This window comes from Scheffersomyces spartinae (genome assembly GCF_019049425.1).
Source record: "Scheffersomyces spartinae strain ARV_011 chromosome Unknown scaffold_34, whole genome shotgun sequence".
NCBI lineage: Eukaryota > Fungi > Ascomycota > Pichiomycetes > Serinales > Debaryomycetaceae > Lizanozyma > Lizanozyma spartinae.
Window position 1 is genome coordinate 1 of NW_025065081.1, and position 20276 is coordinate 20276.

The following is a 20276-nucleotide window of genomic DNA, read 5'->3' on the forward strand; positions in this document are numbered from 1 at the left end:
GTTCTTGATGAACCGAAAACAGATGAGTTACCAACAGATAAAACAGAGATCAAAATAACAACATTCATGACAGAAGGCAAACCAGAGATACCTCCGTTCTTAATGGCAATGACGAAAGGAGAAGCAGAAGCATCCCAAGATGATTTACCGGAAGTTAACAATGGGTCGTTATAAGGAACTAATAAACCAACCAATGTCAATGAGATAACATAGAACAATGTAATTCTCCAGAAAACTTGCTTCGTAGCCTTTGGTAATGACTTTCTTGGGTTACTGGTTTCAGCAGCAGCTAAACCACACAATTCAGTACCAGCGAATGCAAAAGCGGCTGTGACAAAGACAGAGCAAACACCTTTAAAGCCGTTAGCAAACGCACCAGGATTGTGCCAGTGCTTACCACCAATGTAACCACCTCTTGGACCACCACCACAAACCAAAATGATACCCAAGAAAATGAAACCAACAACAGCGACGACCTTAATCAAGGAGAAGGCAAATTCCGCTTCACCATAACCTCTAACACCAAAAAAGTTAATAGCCACAATAAGAACCCAGAAAATAACGACAAATGCTGCCGGGTTTGTTGTCGAGTCCCAATAACTAATAACAATAGAAGCAGCAACCAATTCTAACGGCATAACGATTAACCATTGTAAAGCGTAATTCCAAGCCATAGCAAAACCAAATGATTCATCAATAAAACGTGTATTGTAAGTAATAAAAGCACCAGAAACAGGGAAAGTAATAGCCAATTCACCTAAGGCTTGAACAGTACAGTAGATCATACTACCAATTAAGATATAGGCAATCAAAACACCAGCGGGACCACCAATTCTTAATGTCTTACCGGAACCAATGAACAAACCAGTACCGATAGAACCACCGATAGCAATCATTTGCAAGTGTCTATTCTTCAAAGATCTAGACAATGGGGAGTTTGCAGTTTTGATAGCAATCTTTTCTGCTTCAGTCAAGTTAGGATCTAAACCCATCTCATCATCGTCAGCAGGCTTAAAAGAATCAACAAACTTAGCCCAGCCGGTTAATGGGGCCTTGTGGTCTTGCTGTTCAAAAGCATCAACAATGACACCACCATTCTTTTCGATATCGGCGGCTTCGTTTGATCTAATATAATTCAACTCCTTTTCAGGCATCTTTAAAGTGTATAGATATGATTTACTAAAGAGATGAATCTGGAGATTAAAACGTTTTTTCTACAAAATTACCAAGGGGGGATACGGGTTATCATTTATAGGGAAGGTTTCGCTGCAAAAAATCATCCATTGATTTTACTAATTCTGCTTCGTCTCACAGTGGAGAATTGGTGCACTGCATCGAAACAAACTGTGGTATTTTATTTAGTGCATGAATCCTTATCTGTTCTTTCCTGCGTATCACATTATCAGAAATCCAGATGATACATACTAGTTTGAGAACAAAGCAAATATTAAGCAGAAATTGCCAAAAAAGAAATACTGGTCATAACCTACTTAGAGTTTTAACAAGGCAAACGACGACATATTACATGGCCAGAGTTTTCAACCCATAAGCGTTGAATTAACATTTTGATTAAAGATTGAGTTTCTTTTCAATGATTATGAGACTAACAACCTATCGTCACATTCCAAATCCTCGGAAATGTTTAACCTACATGGAATTGCAGAATCTAAAAGCCACCTAATCGATACTCCGCTTATCGTACCATTATCATCACTGGATAAGATAATCACTATTAAACTTGTGGGGTTGCAGTTAATGCTTTAGGTCAAAGCAACCGTTGACGTATAGGGCATTTGAGTTGCAAGTGACCAGAATGCCTTCTACTGAAATCCTTATAATATGAAATATATGCAAGCCGCATCACTCTTTGGGCCAAACGCCGTAAGTTTTACCACTACGCGATCAAAGAATATTCGGTAACAAAGGCCTCTTATGCATAACTGCAGGTCGAAAGTAAAACGGACCAAATTCGGTAAGTAACCGGTAATACCCTCGGATATCAATTGTCTTGAATAATCGTTTATTGCTTAATGTAGATTTCTCTATCTAGATAATTTGATAAAATCACTAACTTAGGTAGTGCAATGGTTATCAATGCCGAATGGTTAGTAGGATTTCCTACCTAGTGAGATAATTACTTTTTTACGTTGTTAGTAACGTCCTGCGTGATAACAGCTTGTGAGTAAGGTAGTTACACAAACCTGTTTTCTTGGTTTATTTTTCGGAAGAACTTTAGATATGGGATAAGAAAAAGTACGTGCTGTCAAGCAGAAAATCGAGAGATCAAACGTGCCCAGCATTCTCGGCGCCTAGTAATAACGGTTTTGACAGCTAGGCTAACGTACATATTACGATATTGTACTGATAATGTCATGCTCTCAGCATTTACTACAACTACGTCGTATTCACTAGAGCCATATATCTCTTGTTAATGTATGTAGGATTCAAATGGGATTTGCCCTGCGTAGATGCCTAAATCCAGCTTATCAGGACCTCATGGTATATTGGGAAGGCGTTTCAAATTTAAATTGTGTGCAGGATATACGAGAGTAGTATGTACGAGATAAGTGGGTTAAATGTGGTGGTCACAGTTAAAGCATGAGATAGATAGCATTTTCGAAATGCCTCGCTTTTGTTTTGATAACAAGGCCATAGAGATAAACAGTAACCTCCATAGCGGATTTTATCTAACCAGGATTGTTCGCCCACTAACTTTTGATTTCAAATTGGTATTGAGGTAAAACTGATAATCTGGAGTTAACGGTATTCCATCTTGGACTTTCGAGACTTATTGTAGACGTTTCAACGGTGAAATGCTGAATGTGTTAGCTCAATTTTAAGTACGGCATTCTGTGATTTACATCAACATCACTCATTCTCCTCGATCCCATCATCTACAAGGAGGGGAGGTAGAGAGCCGTAATCTCCTCAATTGGCGGTAATATATTTCTTCAACCAAAACACTATCACATCTTTTTAGTAATTACATAATTATACCCTGTCGATCCCCTTTCGGTAAGCTCTAAAGTGAGCAACGTCATATCCTCTATTTTGTAATAAAGCCACTAATCACCACAAATGGAATGGGAACTACATCGAAACTTTATTTTGATCCCAAATACACTAATTCTCTTCTTGTCACTATCATCAAGCTAGGGTTCGGACTCTCGTGTTATTTATTGAATTCATTGATAACTTCTAATTTCCAGTATCGAAGCCCTAAACCGATTCTCGCTTTTAATGCGTTGTGGCTGTTTTTGTCTCTCGTTCTTACAGATAGGGCTTAACTTTGTACCAAAGTGTTTGAGTTCATGATCACTCAAGTACAGACACGCGTTCAACACCCAGCGCTTAGTTGTTGATTAGATGATAAGTGTGAAATGTCTAATAAATTCAATTTGCCTTGTCATTGTAAAGATATTATTCCTTTTACCCGGATTAACATACAATTGGGTCATGATAATAAAAGTATAAATCGGAGTTGTAAATCCGTTACCGAGGATCACATGGATCTCAATGTAAAATGACGAAATGAAGTTTTAGCTTCGAATCTAGCCATGTTCATTTTGGGCCAGAAACCAAAATCCTTTTGACATTTACTTACAGCCGCTGAATGCAGCTTCATTCATTGGTTCTTACTTATTCCGAATCCAAATAGTACCTGATCTTCATAAGAGACAGAGACAATAAAATATAGGAAACGTCACGTGAACTGGCACATGATTAATATCATGTATAATCACGTGATTATAAAAACTGTTATGATCTTGATTTTCTCAAGTCAACGAAACAATTGGTGGCAATGTACTCCATGATTAAGAAGGTCTAAGTTGTACTGATTTAGTTAATCAAAATTTGGTTTACATTTTTGGGTATCAGGAACCTTGAGTTGAATTGATTGGTTAATTGAATTTGTTATCCCAATTTTAATTGAATTGTTACTGTGAAAATTGGAATTTATATAACTACACTCTTACATCTTCCAGATCCACTAAACAAAGTGAACACAAGGTTTTAAAACTTTAAGGTATAATCTACAGCATCGGATAGTATTATAATTTTATATAATAATCAATCACAATGAATGGAATCTCTGTTGATATCAATCACTTGAAAAAAGGTGAAGTCAATTTGGGTACGTCTATTATGGCAGTTACATTCAAAGACGGAGTCATATTGGGAGCGGATTCGCGTACCACCACCGGTGCTTACATTGCCAACAGAGTGACTGATAAGTTGACTCAAATACACGATACCATATACTGTTGTCGTTCTGGGTCTGCCGCTGATACCCAAGCCGTTGCAGATATTGTCAAATATTCAATGCAAATGTACTCATCAAGGTTGCCTTCAGGAGAAAAGCCAACAACACAAATTGCTGCTAATCTTTTCCAGGAAATTTGTTATAACAATAAGGACCAGTTGACTGCTGGTATTATATGTGCTGGATATGACGAACGCAACAAGGGGTCGGTATTCTCTATTCCTATTGGAGGTTCAATTCATAAACAAGAATATGCCATTGCAGGTTCTGGTTCTACTTTTATTTATGGGTGGTGTAATGAAAACTACAAGAAGGATATGGAAAAGGAAGAAACCATACTGTTTATAAAGACTGCTTTATCTGAGGCTATCAAATGGGATGGGTCTTCTGGTGGTGTCATTAGAATGGTGATTTTAACCAAAGATGGTGTTGAAAGATTGATCTTTTATCCTGATGAGTACCAAAAATAGGTGTGTCAATAGTGTTACTTAGAATCTATAATTTTATACTATGCAATTACAAAATTGTGTGTATGGCAATCTCATAGGTTAATGGTTAAATCCTTTATAGTTATAATTACGTTGTCATTCCTATCGCTATAAATGTCGCATCGTATTATACTACTTTTCCTTAGTATATACTAAAAAGCTGTAAAATATATAATGCAATCTTCAGGTCAAACCATTTTGCTCTTTGAAGATATCCCACGACTTATTCAAAATAACAAATACACCTTGACATATCATCTTATCTTCTACGTTCAAGTTTTGAGTTTTATCGGGATGCAAACACCCAATGACTTTCATGTAATTGATCTTGACCTTTTTGGGAAGCATCAAGTCATTAAGGGTAATCTTCTTTGTGGTTAAAAATGGAAACCCCAATCTCTCTGGTAATATTGAAGGTAATGATATCAATAGTGTACGGATATTATCTTCCTTACCATTGCTCCATTTAAATAAACGGCCTTGAACATCATCATACAATGCGAACTTTTCTTCAGCTTCACGTTTAGTATTTTCATTGTAAGCTTTGACCATTTTCAGCGAAGAGTCATCCTTTGGTTGCTGTGATGTCTTTGAAACCCTTGATGGAGTAGCTGCTGCAACAGGAGGATTCTTAGGAGGAGGATTGATAATATTGTTGACTCTTCTTCTACCATCCATGATTTTCTTGTCGTTCATTCCAAGAGATATCAATTCTGTATACGCTTCTAGTGCCTTTGCAAACTGTTCAAGCATTTCTAAAGCTTCTGCTTTCCGCGATAACAATCTTGTATACCAGGCCTTGATAGGTTTGTCATTGATAACATAAGTGGCATCATTAAGGCTCTCTTTGGAGATTAAAGCTAATCCATCCTCACCTACATTTAATGCTTGCTTGTAATCTCCCAACTTGATCAAATTAATCAGAAGATTTGACAATATAATGATTCTTAGTTCATGTTTCTCAGGCAACACTCCCAAACACTTCTGATATTCAACCAAAGAACTTTGATAATCCCCCTTTGAATAGAATTCGGTAGCCTTCAATTTAGAAACTTCATAATCACTCTGATAAAATTGATTCAAAGGTGTATTAACCGTAAGTCTGGGTGCTGATGAAAAAACCCGTGAAGGAGAAACACTATTGCTCTTTGCCAGTGGAGTTGAAGGCTTTTGTCGTCTACGAGACGAAGACACATACATAGTTGCATCCTGAAATTCTTTGCTTGATCTGAAACGATCTGATGGTGAACCAAGACCCAAAAGATCTGATTCAACCATGCGTGAAGATTGAGGTTGAGGTTGACTGAGAGGAGCTGGCGATGATGCTTGAGATCTTAAAGATGGACGTGATCCGTTAGACGACAACGAAGAACCAGAATCGGTTCTTCTATTATGACCTCCAATATTATTATTGTTATTATTATTTGATGATTCTTGAATTGGTGGTGATTTGGATGAGACTGTGGTAGCTTCAGGAGATGACGACTTCAAATTATCAAACCTGTGTTTTGCTCTTTCCTTATCTTTTAGCTTTTGCTTTCTTATAAAATCTTCAATTGCTGCTAGGTTAATGTTCTCTTCATCAGTACCATACTCTTCTGATTGTTCTCCATTATTACTCTCACTTGCATTGGCCTTGTGCCTGTGTTGGTCTCTCATCCAAGCAGGCACGTCATTATTTTGTTGTTTTACTCCACTTTGAAACTCAGCCAAATTCTTGATCACAGTTTTCTTTGATTTATACAACAAATTAGAAGCCTTGTTAAAGATATCGACCGAAACATCATTTAACGATTTGGTCAAGATATTATTATTATTGCTACCTTGCGAGTTCCGTGATGAGGAACTTGATCTACCACTAGCGGCATCATCATTACCAGCGGCCTTACTCATTATATAGTTGACACAGGTTTGTAGGTTATAGCCACACCTATCAATTGCCTCGTTTGAAGCTTCAATCGAAAACCCTATATCCACCAACTCAGCAAGAACACCGTCTCTTTTATCATCAGTAGTGGTACTGCCAGTAGATAGACCTGGAGCCAAAATAGATGACTTTGCTGAAGCCGGAGATCCCACTCTAGAGCCTGTTGAAGAGCATTGAGATCGAGATTCCTGTTTCACACTAGGGTTGGAAGGTGGTGTTTGTTGCATTTGTATAGGAGTTGGATGTGGTGTAGGAATTGATGAAGGTGCGGGAGAAAATGCATCTGTAAATTCATCGTCTAACAAGGACGCAGAGCTGGCTAGTCTTGATGAACCCTCAAAAGTATGACTATTAACACTATTGCTAGACCTTGGCTTAGAGTTTGAGGAAGAAAGAGCAGGTACTCCTAGTAATTCGTCAACATCAACTGTTTTGGTCGAAGTTGTTTTCAGAGATGCAATAGAAGATGTCGAGGTACCTCCTAGAAGTAGATCTAAGTCTTGATAATGACCTGGCCCATTCTTACTTTGCTGTCCGCCATTTATAACGTTGGATCCCAATCTTTGGCCCATAGAGAGCTTTGAAGAAACCTCATTCCGAGGGCTTAGTTTTCCCGAAAGTAGATCAGCAAATGCATCCGTTTTAGGGGGACTCATGGGTCACAAGTTTTACCACTGTATTAAACCTAAAACTCTGATTCCGATCATTGGGAAAACAATACGGTGTTCTGTTTAAGGACGTCACAAAGAGAGTAACAAAATCCATTATCGTGAAAGTCGTGCACGACGTCCCAGATGTTAACCATATTGAAATTTTTCAGCGATGGACTTAAGAGATGACTCTAGGTAACATACTCTGGTTCATCCATATTATAATACTTATCTATCAAGATGCATTTGATGTACACTTTGGACACTGAAGGAAAGCGTGTTTACACTTTGAAGAAGTTGACTGATGATGGTGAAATCACCAAGTCTGCTCATCCAGCTAGATTTTCTCCCGATGACAAGTACTCCAGACAAAGAGTCACTTTGAAGAAGAGATTCGGAATGTTGCCTACTCAAAACTAAGCAGAAGGCGTTTAATGTTATGCATTAATATAAATTTGTACATTAGTATTACTTTGTTAGCGGCCGAGGCCTTAAATACATATAACTACGAGATAGTCACAAATGTAGTCCCAAGTATTTGGACAACCATATTATATATGTAGTAGGATCATACACTTATCAGCTGTCCTTGGAGAGATGGTCTCAAAGGGAAGACAATTTGATATGTGAGATAAACTTGAAGCCTTGAAGGGGCTCACTTGCATAATACGTATTTCAACTTGAGGGTACACAATTAATTCCCAGTACTGAATGTAGTTAATACTAAGGTGGGTCCCACATCTCTATGCTGTTCAATGAAATTGCTAATGCTGGTTCATCATAGCAAACCAATGAAGGGATTACGTTACCATAACCATGAAATTGCAGTCTTGATCAAGATGTGACTCAAGCATACCTCGGGATGGAGTCTTAAAGGATAAATTAGAATACCCCATACCTAACCATATTAATAAATATTAGCAATTGGAGACCATATGTAATGAAATGACATTGAGCCAACACATTTTGGGTGGCACCCTTTATATAGGTTAAAGGAAACAAACATCTATATAGGAGCATGTTTTTGTCCCGTAGCTTCAAGATTACAATCTGCATTCTTGAGATATCCTTCCCAAAGCTGACAAATGATCTCTGTGTCTAAATTCTTCTTGTTGATCTCCTTTAGGGCGTTATTCATAAGTACTATTGAGGAATTGAGTTCATGCTACTTCTGTTAGTAGATGAGTGTAAACGTATACTAGTTAATGCAAACATACCATGTTGTCAATTATACGAGAAAACAATGCATTATGTTCTTCTTCGTGTGGGTTCTCCATGGCTCGTATCAAGTACATCTACGGGTGCTTTAATATAAGGGTTACCTCCCTGGCTTTGTTTATATCGGCTTTTTAGCGCTACCAGAAACATATTTGGTGCTACCACCCCTTTGTTTACTCGTTACCGAACCTGAATAATATCATGAAGAGACTAACTTTAGTACACACAATAAATGTATTAGAATCTTAAAAATACTATTCTAGTCTACTGCAGTTCACCACCAGTATTGTTATCTGAAAAAATCCTTCAACTCATTTTTCACTTAATTTTTAGATTAATTGCATATGTTCATCTAATAGTAACCCATCTCTAGCCTTTTTTGTGACACTAATCTCATCTAGTCGAAAATTTTTTATACCCAGGTAATTAAGGTGCTTTACTTAAAGTAAAAGACCCAGTGACTACAAAACCAATAACTGCTTTTGAACTCATAATAACCATGTCTTCTGTTTTGGGAATAACTTTTGGGAACAGTTCGTCTGCCATTGCTGTTGCTAATGCTGACGGTAAGGTTGATGTTATTGCTAACCCTGATGGTGACAGAGCCATCCCTTCAATCTTGTCATATGTTGGAGTTGATGAATACCATGGTGCTCAAGCCAAGGCTCAATTAATCAGAAACCCTACCAATACTATCATTAACTTCAGAGACTACATTGGAAAGAAGTACGACGAAGTTGACATTTCTGCTTCTAAGTTGGGTGCTCCTGCCATCCAAACCGAGGACGGTAATATTGCTTACAAAATCATTAGAGAAGAGAACAAGACAGAAATTGTTACTGTGGGTGAAGCTGTTAGAAGACATTTGATCCAACTTAAGTTGGCTGCTGAAGATTACCTTGGTAACGATATTTCTGAAGCTGTTATCACTGTTCCAACTGATTTCAATGAACACCAAAGAACCGAATTGGTCAAATTTGCTGGTGAAGCTGGCTTGAAGGTTTTACAATTGGTCAATGAACCAAGTGCTGCTTTGTTGGCCCACTTATCTGCCACTGAAAACAAATTGTTGGAAGACAAGACTTATGTTGTTGCTGACTTTGGTGGCATTAGATCTGATGCTGCTGTTATCTCGGTTAGAGGTGGTATTTTAACTGAATTAGCCACAGCCCACGAGCCACATTTGGGTGGTGACAATTTAGATGATTCTTTAGTTGAATACTTTGCTAAGGAATTTGAAAAGAAGTTCAAGGTTGACCCAAGAAAGACTGCTCGATCATTAGCCAAGTTGAAGGCTGAATCCATAAACGTCAAGAGAACCTTATCTAATGTTCAAACTTCAACCTGTTCTATTGAATCTTTGGCTGAAGGATTTGACTTTCACACAAGTATAAATAGATTGAGATACGAGTTGACTGCTAGATCTGTTTTTGGTAAGATGACCAGTTTTGTCGAACAAGTGATCAAGAAAGCTGGTTTAGACCCATTAGATATTGATGAAGTGGTCTTGGTTGGTGGTACTTCTCACTCTCCTAAGTTGGCTTCCAATGTTTCCTTTGTGTTCCCTGAATCTACCGTAGTTGTTGCTCCAACTTTGGACCCCAAGGCTTTAGATCCTTCTGAATTAATCTGTCGTGGTGCTGCTTTACAAGCCTCCTTAATTGAATCGTTTGATGAAGAAGAAATTAAGGAATCTTTACAACCAATTGTTGTTAACACCCAACATTTGAAGAAGCCAATTGGTATTAAGGATGCTGAAGGTAACTTTGTTCCAATCTTGGTGGCTGAAACTGCTTATCCTATTAAGAAGTCCGTTAATGTCACCAATGGTACCAATGAAAATGTTATCATTGAATTATACGAAGGTAAGAGAACCATTAAGGAAACCATCATTGAACCAACTCCTGTTTCCGATGCAGAAGACCTGGATGATGATTCCGATGAAGAACCAGAAATCCAAAGAGAAGTTGTTTACGAAACTGGTGATCTTTTGGCCAAATTAAGTTTGAAGGATCTCAAACCAAACAGTGAATTGGAAGTCATTGTTAACATCACCCAAAATGGTGTCTTACATCTTTCAGGTAGAGAGTTGAAGCCCGGTTCTGTTGCTGTTAAGGGTGAAATCACTTCCGCTTAGACATCTTGTATTTATATCGACAATAATTACGTAGGTTAACATAAGAAAGAAAGAAGATAACTAATGTAATGTTGAGTTCCCGCCAACCATACTGCTATGTGCACGCTTAAGAGAATAGTACACAAAATCACCGTACAATTTATTATGTAAAAGTGTTAACAAAACTATGAGCTATTGAACTCAAAGTGTTCCTTCTTTAGCCCCGAGACATGAGTAAGAAGAAACAAGAAATGTCGCAGGTATACCTGGGGACAAGCAATGAGTTTGTCTTTGGTGAACTGGGAGGAAAGGGCAAACACTTGTCGTCATTCCTTAAGAACTTATCGTTGACTTCAACTTCTCGTAAAAGCAAGAATTTGGGAGAAGACGTCAATAGTTCGATTTATGGTAATATGCAATATGGAAGGGTGCTGGGCGAAGAGTTGGGGAATGGAAGTGGCGGAGTTGGAGGTGGAGGTTCTGATGAACTGTTAAGCTCTCCAGGTTCACCGAAATTGCGACCTAAACTGGTGGGGCGATCGATTTCTATGGGGACCTCGTTTGCCTTTTCAGGAAGTCATGGTGATGATTCTACAAGTATTAATCTTGGTGGTGGAAGTAGTGGAAGTTCTCAAAGTGGAGTTGGTAATAATGGTGGTCCCTATAAACACTCTAATTTGAGTTCTTCATCCCATTTAAAGAGTCATAGAACCCATTCAAATACATTTTACAAAGATTTGGATGCCGATTGGGATGCTGATTTGAATGATGTTAGGAATAAGAAGCTCACAAGCGTAAAGCAAAAAGATAATAATAATAATGATCCTAGTAATAAATCAAGGAACTCTCTTAGTTTGGTGGATTCGTTTCATCCTGAGATTGGTATGGTATCAAGTTTACCAAGTCTGCCTAAAAGAAAGGATGAGAAAATAAGCAGTGCCTCCAAGAAACAATCACTAGACCACGAAGACCACAGAGCTCAATTAGAAGTGGCCAAACAAAACCAGCTTAATTCAAAATATTCCAAGTTTTATAAAATACTAAAACCTGGAAATACAATCGACATTAATGAGTTACGTAAATTGTCATGGAACGGGATTCCACAAGATCTACGGGCTCTTATTTGGCAACTTTTGTTGGGATATCTTCCTACAAATAAACTAAGACAAAGTTCAACTCTCACCAGAAAAAGACAAGAATATAATGAAGGTCTTAGAGTACTTACAATTGATTTTGATGATGTGAAAACTACTTCCAATACTTCTTCTTCGTCTCTTATCAATAATAAGGATCGTCAAATATACCATCAAATAAATATTGATGTTAAGAGAACAAATCCTTCAATAAAATTATATGGTGACCCTCAAGTTCAAAAGTCATTAAGAAAAATATTATATCTATGGGCTATTAGACACCCTGCTAGTGGATATGTTCAAGGGATTAATGATTTGGTAACTCCCTTTTTTCATATTTTCCTTCATAACTATATTTGGCAAGTTCAAAAGAAAGCTGAAGCAATGAACAATCCACTGAAGGAATCAGATTATGAAGGGTTGTTTATTCCTGGAATTTTAGACGAGAATGATGAAATTGAAGCCCAATTCTTAAAAGATCCCCAGTTAATTCATACTACCCTTAATAGTCTTGATACTTCTAAGATTTCACCTCGAGCTTGGTCAGTAATTGAAGCAGATACTTATTGGTCTTTAACTCGTTTATTGGAAACAATAACTGATAATTATATCCACGAACAACCCGGTATTCTTCGTCTGGTGGGAGAACTTAGAGATCTAATTTCCAAGATTGATTTGGAATTATCAAAGCATTTCGAGCATGAAGGGATTGAATATATTCAGTTTGCCTTCAGATGGATGAATTGTCTTTTGATGCGGGAACTTAGTCTTGATTTGGTTGTGCGTATGTGGGATACTTATTTAAGTGAAACACCGCTAGGATTCAGTCATTTCCATATTTATGTGTGTGCTGCATTTCTCATTAAGTTTAGTGGAGACTTGAAGGAAAGAGATTTCCAAGAGATATTACTTTTCCTTCAGAAACCACCAACCGCTAGCTGGAAAGAAAAGGATATAGAGATGATGTTAAGTGAGGCCTTTATATGGCAGAGTTTGTATAAGGATGCCAGTGCGCATCTTCGGTCCTAATAAATAATGGATGATTGCAGGATATCAAAGTATGATTATACGAATAGTTACATATGAATATAGTACATAATATAGTACATAATATACTGATTTACATACCGGACTTCTCCTTCCTAATTCGGAAGGGTAACTCCGAAAATTGTGACTCGGGCCTTCAAACTGTATAATTGAAATTACGCATGTTTCAATTTGCAAGAGCACATCTCCATTATAATAGTAAAATAATATATATATAAAGAGAACAGATTCTGCTAAAGCTTCTTTTTTTTAAACCTTCAACTTTATATACAAGTGCAAATTATTGTAATAGAAAGAACTCAACTTCTCGCAGCCTTTAATCTTATCTCCAACAGATATTACTCCTTGACAATGAACACAGCTACTACTCCAAGCGGTGCTTCCACCCCTAAGCCAGCAGGAAGAACCATCTTAGCATCAACCATAGCTAAACCTTATGTTGAAGAGGTTGTACAAGAAGTGTCAAAGCTTGATTTCAAGCCAAAGATTGTTGGACTTCTTGCTAATGAGGATCCAGCTGCTAAGATGTATGCTAGTTGGACAGCCAAAACATGTGAACCTTTAGGTTTTGAATATGAATTACGCAGCGTGGGAAAGAACGAATTAGAAGCAGCTCTTATAAGAGCCAACAAAGATGATGATGTTCATGGTATAATGGTATATTTCCCAGTATTTGGAGATTCTCAGGATACTTACTTACAACAACAAATCTCTCCAGAGAAAGATGTGGAGGGTTTGAATTTCATGTATTACCATAACTTATACCATAACGTACGGTTTTTGGATCCTCCTCATAATGAACAGAAATCACTTATTCCTTGTACATCTTTGGCCATGGTTAAGATTTTAGAGTACTTGGGAGTTTACAATACCTTATTACATTATGGGAATCGTCTCTATGGTAAGAAGGTTCTCGTAGTGAATAGATCTGAAGTTGTTGGACGCCCATTGGCTGCATTACTAGCTAACGACGGTGCTACTGTTTATTCTGCAGACGTAACTGGAATTCAAAGATTCACAAGGGGAGACGATCTCCTGGAACAACGTCATAAGGTTGAAGACTTGAATTCTTCCGAATATTCCGTGGAAAAGGTGGCTCCTTTTTGTGATGTTATCATAACAGGTGTACCCCTGGAAAACTACAAGTTCCCCACAGAAGTTGTTTCAAACGGAACTGTTATTATTAACTTTGCTAGTTGCAAGAACTTTAATGATGATATTAAAATGAAGGCTGGGTTGTATGTTCCTTCTATTGGTAAAGTGACAATTGCCATGCTTTTAAGAAACTTGATCCGTCTTATCAATAACAGACAGATTAGACAAGGAAGATTAGCTTCAAACTGAGCCTACAATAACCCTTTAAGGATGTACTCATTACATTACAATAGCGAAGTTTCTCCATTCGGTTCCATCCATTTTACACTACACAATTTTAAAACCTTTAATTGCAATTAATATAAACACGTACAATGCTTTACAACCAGTTCCAAGCTAATTTATCCTCATATTAGTACCTTAAGCCTTTCTACTTTCAGCTCTTTTCCTCCCATACCACCTCATCGCTTAGACATCCTTGTTCGCATACAGTGTGATAACGCTTGTTGGGAGCGCCGAGGAGGAAAAAATTGACTTCTGAGAACCATACAAAGGAGTTCAGGGTCAAAAAACCTCATCAAGAAGTCAACTGAAACTTAGCAGAGGGATAGACATTAGCTGGCAAGCTGACGCAGATATAAGATACACATAAACACACACCGATATTCAGTGAGTATCATAAAATTAATAGAGGCAGTTTTTTATTTCATTGTGTGTGGCGTGGAGTTTGAAAGGGTGTTAGAGCCTTCCCCCTCCGTTAAGTAGAGTTGTGTAGCACGGTATTCTATATAAACTACTAGTTGGAAGCATTTGAATGGAGTCCAAGAAAGTGGAACTGAGGAAACGGATGGTCCCTGTTGACCCGATTGCAGTCACAGAGTCTTTAGGGTTACTGACATTTCGTAAGGGTCGTAAGCCTTGGACTAAAGAAGAAGATGAATTACTCACACGATTGATCTCAGAAATGCATGATGTACATTCCTTTACACCCGACGAAGTGAAATGGGAGAAAATTGCTCCTCAGGTGTCTCCAGACGGAACACGCAAAGCTAAAGATTGTCGCAAACGATGGCTCAATTCATTGTCTCCTCATCTTCGGAAAGGTCGGTGGCTTCAACATGAAGATGATATGCTTTTACGAGCGTATGAGAAGTACGGTACCTTGTGGCAGAAAGTCGCAAGAGAAATCCCTGGTAGAACTGATGATCAGTGTTCGAAAAGATACATGGAAGTATTGGATCCCAAGACTAAAGATAGACTACGACCTTGGAATGAGGAGGAAGACTTGCTATTGATCAGAATGGTCAAAGATAATGGTACTAAGTGGCGTACAATCTCTAACAGTATGTATGGGCGTCCGCTGCTAACGTGTCGTAATAGATGGAGGAAAATAGTGACTGATGTTGTGAGAGGCCGGGCACTGGAAACTATCAAACAAGAAGTAGAGAAGTTCACGGACGGTACTTTGGCCCATGTTTGTAGTATTGATAAAGATACTGATGATCAAACAAGTCATTCTGATGTTGACATGAAGTTAGAGCCAGCTATGGAACATGAACATGAACAGCAACAGCTGAAGCTGCATTATCATCATAAACAACAACAACAGAATCAGCTGCCACAACATCAGCAACAGCAATTTTGTGAGTCGGAGTTATCCAATTCCACTGGTTCGCATCAAAAAACACAGTCATCTCAAGTCCAGATTTCTCGGCCACCCGAGGTACGGCCAGTTCGAGGAAGTAGTGAAGTTGAATGGAGATACTCATTTGTGAATTATGATGAAAATGAAGGTGACTTACCTCATCAACGACTTTTCAATGATTCTCAAGGTGGGGTTGTTTCGAATCAAGAATTAGTACAATATTTGATATCCTATGCCAAGTCATATAACTTGGAGATTGCAGTACATCAGCATATACATCACCATTATTCTCCTCCACTTACAACAGGTTCATCTCAATCTCCTGCCGTGTCGACAACTCCAGTTGAATATTCCAGTTCAACTAAATCTGTTACCACTCCATATTCACAGTATGGACAATTTGAATCGACCAATGGTTCGAACTCTGGAACGTATGGATCTAAAACAATACCTGGTACTTTCCACAATTCCAATAATAACCGAATACCCAACACATCAGCACCAGTATCTGCAGCAGCACCTCCTTCTTCAGGCACATCTGCATATTATCTTGAGCCTGAAACCCAACTCAACCGATATCAGCATTTCAATTACTTACCCCCTTTAACAGAAGTTCCAAAGTTGAATAGTTCAAATTCATCACCTTCCAACTCATCCAAAGGTTCTACACATCATCACCATCACCATCACCATCACCATGTGGTAACGGACCGGAAGCAACAGACACCAGCCCATCCAAATACAGCTTCTGAATATTCAGATCAACGTGACAAAGAAAATGATTTAGCTAAAATCTTTACTGAAAAGAGAGATCAATTGGATGTGTCGAAGTGTAACGGATCAGGTACTAATAGTGGGAATGAGTCGAATTCGCTTACACCACTCACACAAGCAGTAGAATATGTTACAGCTGCTGAGCAACAAATTCTTCAAGGTAGAACATCGAACAATAATTTACAGAGTAGAAAGCGTCCGAGGTTTGACGATGAAGAAGAAGGCATGGACTTTTGGGAGCTTATGCGTAATCTTTCTGACTTTCCACAGTATCAACAGCAGCAGCAACAACAGCAGCAGCAGCAGCAACAGCAGCAGCAGCAGCAACAGCAGCAGCAGCAGCAACAAAGCTTACAACTGAGTTTGAACAACCAACAGTCAGCACCAGTACAGAACATTCACACTAAAAATCCTGAGTCATCGAAGTCGATGCAGAAACCCGTTTCCCAACACCACCCATTACACAGTTATAATTCCCCTTTGATACAGAATGCCGTGACATCCTTGTCAACTAATATGGGGGGTGTATTTAACAATGCAGAGGAAGAGGGCGAAGAAGAGGAGGAATTGGATGAAGACGGGATTGCTACCTATGGGTTATTCTACAATGTATTCACCAAAGATGGCTCTCAAAACCCCGAGTCAGGGAATAACATGAGAAACAATAATGGAGTTCAAGTGAATAATAATAGTAACGATACTGCAAGTGAAGCATCACGATTATCACCGTATGAAACTATGATGGGATTCGGTGTGTTGCCTTTCAACCCTTCATGATAATTTTGCACATTTAGAAGCATACCATACTAAACAAGAATGTATAATAATATTTTTGTAATCAATAAAACGAAGAAATAAAAAGATACGATACTGAAATAAAGCAAGCAACTATTTCTATCACCCAGATGAGTTTCTAAGAGCAACTATTGGGTTATTTTGTTAAAGGATCTGCTTCTTATGGCTTAACCTTGATGTCAGCAACCTTTTCAGTGGCCTTGGAAAGATCGACATCCAAATAGTAGGCAAAGAAGTCAGCCAATTCAATGTTTTCAACGTTAGCACCAATGTTAGCAACGGCTTCTTCATAAGCGTTTCTGTTGTTGGCGTAGGCGTAAATAGGAACATCGGCACCGGAGTGACCAGTGGTTGACCAACCAACATGGGCCTTGTCAGATGCAACTTGACCCAAAGCAACGGCAACAGATGGAGCCTTCAAAACCTTTTGGATATCGTCATCAGTGATGTTGGTAGCAGCAACACCCATATAGTCGGTCAACAAGGTTTTGATGTAGGTAGAGTTATCAGTGCCATTGTACTTGGAGTATAAGTTTCCGCAGTACTCACCAGAGTTGTTAGCCTTCAAGAGGAATTCTGGGTACCAGTCATAGACAGCTTGTTTCTCTCCAGCAAGTTGTTTAGCCAAAGTCAAACCACCGCACTCGTGATCAGAGGTAGAAACAACCAAGGTTTCGTCATCTAATTGAGAAGCATAGTCAACAACAGCGGACCACACTTCATCGTGGGCGGCCAATTCGTGGTAATGAGTAGCAGCATCGTTACCGTGAGCAGCGTGATCAGTACGGGCAGATTCAATCAAAAGAAGGAAACCTTGTTCAGAGTCTTTGGTAGCCTCTGTCAAAGAATTCAAGGCAGTGATAGCCATTTGCTTCAAAGATGGGTATTCCTTAGGGTTTCTGTCAATTTCATAAGGAAAGTTTTTGGCACCGAAAAGACCCAAAAGAGGTAATGAAACGTTTTTACCTTCATCTAACTCTTCAAAGGAAGTAACATTACCAACATATTGCCAGCCATCATGAATGGCTTCAGAAATTATATCTCTGTCGTCAGCTCTGGCACCTTTAACACCGTAAGCGGTGACATTCTTGTTGTACATGTATGCCTTACCAGAACCCAAGATGACATCAAGAACGGGACCCATAGGATGGTCCATACCCAACATTTGGGATGCAATCAAGTCGTAATACTTTCTGCTCAAGGCATGAGAAGCTGGAGCACCGATGGTGGCATCTTGAACAAAAGTGGTAGACACAATACCAGTCTTGTAATCAGCCAATTTGGCGGCTTCGAAAAGAGTGCCGTGAGGTGTACCGTCGTCGTCAACAGACATAGCACCGTTATAAGTCTTGATACCACAGAAGAAAGAAGTAGCCGCGGCCGCAGAGTCAGTGACCAAGTTGGATGACGATCTAGTTCTCATGTTACCAATAACGTAATCATCAATTGACAACACATCGTAGTAAGTAGCATTCTTAAAGTAGTCAGTGGTGTCGGAGTAGTCTTGAGTTTGTTTGGTAGTACGAGCAAAGGAGAAGGAAGTGGCACCGGTACCATCTGAAACCAAAAAAATCAAGTTCTTCTTGTTTGTGTACTTGGTAGGTTGAGCAGCAGCAACCAATCCACACAAGTAACAAGCAAGGAGATAAAGAATGCACTTCATGTTAGTGTGTCCTATGATCAATGAAGAAGAAGAAGAAGTAGAAGAGTAGTGGAGTTACTGAGACGATCTGAAAAATAGCTATCTCATGGCAATTGTTCAGTGAGAGTACGAACACTATTTATACTCTTGATACAGCAAAAAGTACTCTTCTAAGGCCAAACAACTGCACAAAGGAATGTGGAATCGGCAAAAGTCTCTACTATTGTAAACGATATTATGAGTAACCGGAGTACTTCTAACAACGTGTACATGTATTGCGATGATCAATATGCCACGCTCGATTAGACACAGGCCCTACTCTTGCCAAGTTTCATGATGTGGGGGAGGGCCAAAAACTAGCCTTGGTTGGTTTCAGATTGATAATTCGAACCCAATTGATAGTGGATGAGTTATATTATAGCCATGATGTTAGTAATTGATTGTATTGAATCATAAAGATGTGAATTGAGTTGGTACGTAGTTGTGATGTGACTACAGGGCAGTTGCTAATTCCCGGTATACATCAGCACATGGCTCCATATAGTGACAATTCCATTTAATTAGCTGCCAAAGTTGCCAAGATTTTTGGAAAAGTGCTCCTTTATATATTCTGGTGCCCACGGGTGTACCTGAAGGTTGCAATTTAACCAAGATAGTGTATAGGGGAAGCCCAATTGCCTACACACATTCTGCAATGAACCCCTAAATAGGATACTTAAAGCGATAGTTCTGCAGTAGAAGCTAATATGAAATTAAAAAGTAACCTACTATGCAGTGTAGCTAACATTCATTCTGAGGGATTGTAAGGTTAATGAACAATAGTATTATTTCGCAGCCATTCATCTATCCTGTATAAATTATGGAACCCTCGTGATATTATAAAGTGAATATGATAGCCACGTGGTGGGGCACATAAACGAATCCTCAGGTCCACTATACTAACTTTAATCATATATAATGCAATTCATCAGCGTAAGAGATATAATGATTCTCTTTTATTCAATGGACAGCTCATGATTGTGTCGTTCACAAAAGGCTTGCAATGACTTCCAACAAGGTAATAATTTAACAAATTGGTTACTAAGATAAAGCCTGTATTCAAGTAAATAATTATCAAAGAATTACGATTAAAGGGGAATGTAAGTACGTAATAATTAAGTTGGATTAATATTACCCTTTCCACTCAATTTATCGCCCTATGCAAGCTTCTGGAAAGTCCAAACTAATTATCAAGTGCCTTATGGATACCTTCGATACAGGTCGCGGCCAAGCCAACATTTGTATATATGATATCACACTATTGCATCGAATGCGATCTGATTAAGTAAGGAGAAATTTTCAATGGGCACACGATGGTACATGCATACGATGGATGACTCCAAATACTAGAACTGACAACAGTGAGTGATTGAACGACCGCTGATAGTACTAAGACTGGCCAACGGTACTGTTGACACCATTACTAAGTAAGAGCTACTTCTG

At 38.6% G+C, this 20276-nt stretch overlaps 9 protein-coding genes across 9 annotated transcripts; 6 read left to right on the plus strand and 3 right to left on the minus strand.

Annotated features, from left to right (window-relative positions):
* Positions 1-82: 82 nt before the first annotated feature.
* Positions 83-1154, minus strand: GAP1_5 (glyceraldehyde-3-phosphate dehydrogenase 1; the record flags this gene model as incomplete). The annotated part of the gene is made up of 1 exon (XM_043194270.1): positions 83-1154. A coding segment is annotated over one exon (1072 nt), but the record flags the coding sequence as incomplete, so codon positions are not given.
* A 2926-nt stretch (positions 1155-4080) lies between these two features.
* On the plus strand, positions 4081-4734 carry PRE3 (proteasome core particle subunit beta 1; the record flags this gene model as incomplete). Its single annotated transcript, XM_043194271.1, has 1 exon — positions 4081-4734. One exon carries the CDS (start codon positions 4081-4083, stop codon positions 4732-4734), a length of 654 nt encoding a protein of 217 aa, XP_043046863.1.
* A 201-nt stretch (positions 4735-4935) lies between these two features.
* Positions 4936-7335, minus strand: FGR32 (Fgr32p; the record flags this gene model as incomplete). Its single annotated transcript, XM_043194272.1, has 1 exon — positions 4936-7335. The coding sequence occupies one exon, from the start codon at positions 7333-7335 to the stop codon at positions 4936-4938; it is 2400 nt and encodes a 799-aa protein (XP_043046864.1).
* A 234-nt stretch (positions 7336-7569) lies between these two features.
* Positions 7570-8174, plus strand: NOP10 (snoRNP complex protein; the record flags this gene model as incomplete). The annotated part of the gene is made up of 2 exons (XM_043194273.1): positions 7570-7730; positions 8114-8174. The coding sequence occupies 2 exons, from the start codon at positions 7570-7572 to the stop codon at positions 8172-8174; spliced, it is 222 nt and encodes a 73-aa protein (XP_043046865.1).
* A 373-nt stretch (positions 8175-8547) lies between these two features.
* On the plus strand, positions 8548-10684 carry SSZ1 (Ssz1p; the record flags this gene model as incomplete). Its single annotated transcript, XM_043194274.1, has 2 exons — positions 8548-8552; positions 9082-10684. The coding sequence occupies 2 exons, from the start codon at positions 8548-8550 to the stop codon at positions 10682-10684; spliced, it is 1608 nt and encodes a 535-aa protein (XP_043046866.1).
* Positions 10685-10893: 209 nt separating this feature from the next.
* On the plus strand, positions 10894-12825 carry GYP1 (Gyp1p; the record flags this gene model as incomplete). Its single annotated transcript, XM_043194275.1, has 1 exon — positions 10894-12825. The coding sequence occupies one exon, from the start codon at positions 10894-10896 to the stop codon at positions 12823-12825; it is 1932 nt and encodes a 643-aa protein (XP_043046867.1).
* A 369-nt stretch (positions 12826-13194) lies between these two features.
* On the plus strand, positions 13195-14187 carry MTD1 (methylenetetrahydrofolate dehydrogenase (NAD(+)); the record flags this gene model as incomplete). Its single annotated transcript, XM_043194276.1, has 1 exon — positions 13195-14187. The coding sequence occupies one exon, from the start codon at positions 13195-13197 to the stop codon at positions 14185-14187; it is 993 nt and encodes a 330-aa protein (XP_043046868.1).
* Positions 14188-14752: 565 nt separating this feature from the next.
* Positions 14753-17134, plus strand: BAS1 (Myb-related transcription factor BAS1; the record flags this gene model as incomplete). The annotated part of the gene is made up of 1 exon (XM_043194277.1): positions 14753-17134. The coding sequence occupies one exon, from the start codon at positions 14753-14755 to the stop codon at positions 17132-17134; it is 2382 nt and encodes a 793-aa protein (XP_043046869.1).
* Positions 17135-17312: 178 nt separating this feature from the next.
* KQ657_003559 (alkaline phosphatase) lies at positions 17313-18815 on the minus strand (the record flags this gene model as incomplete). The annotated part of the gene is made up of 1 exon (XM_043194278.1): positions 17313-18815. One exon carries the CDS (start codon positions 18813-18815, stop codon positions 17313-17315), a length of 1503 nt encoding a protein of 500 aa, XP_043046870.1.
* Between the last annotated feature and the right edge of the window lie 1461 nt (positions 18816-20276).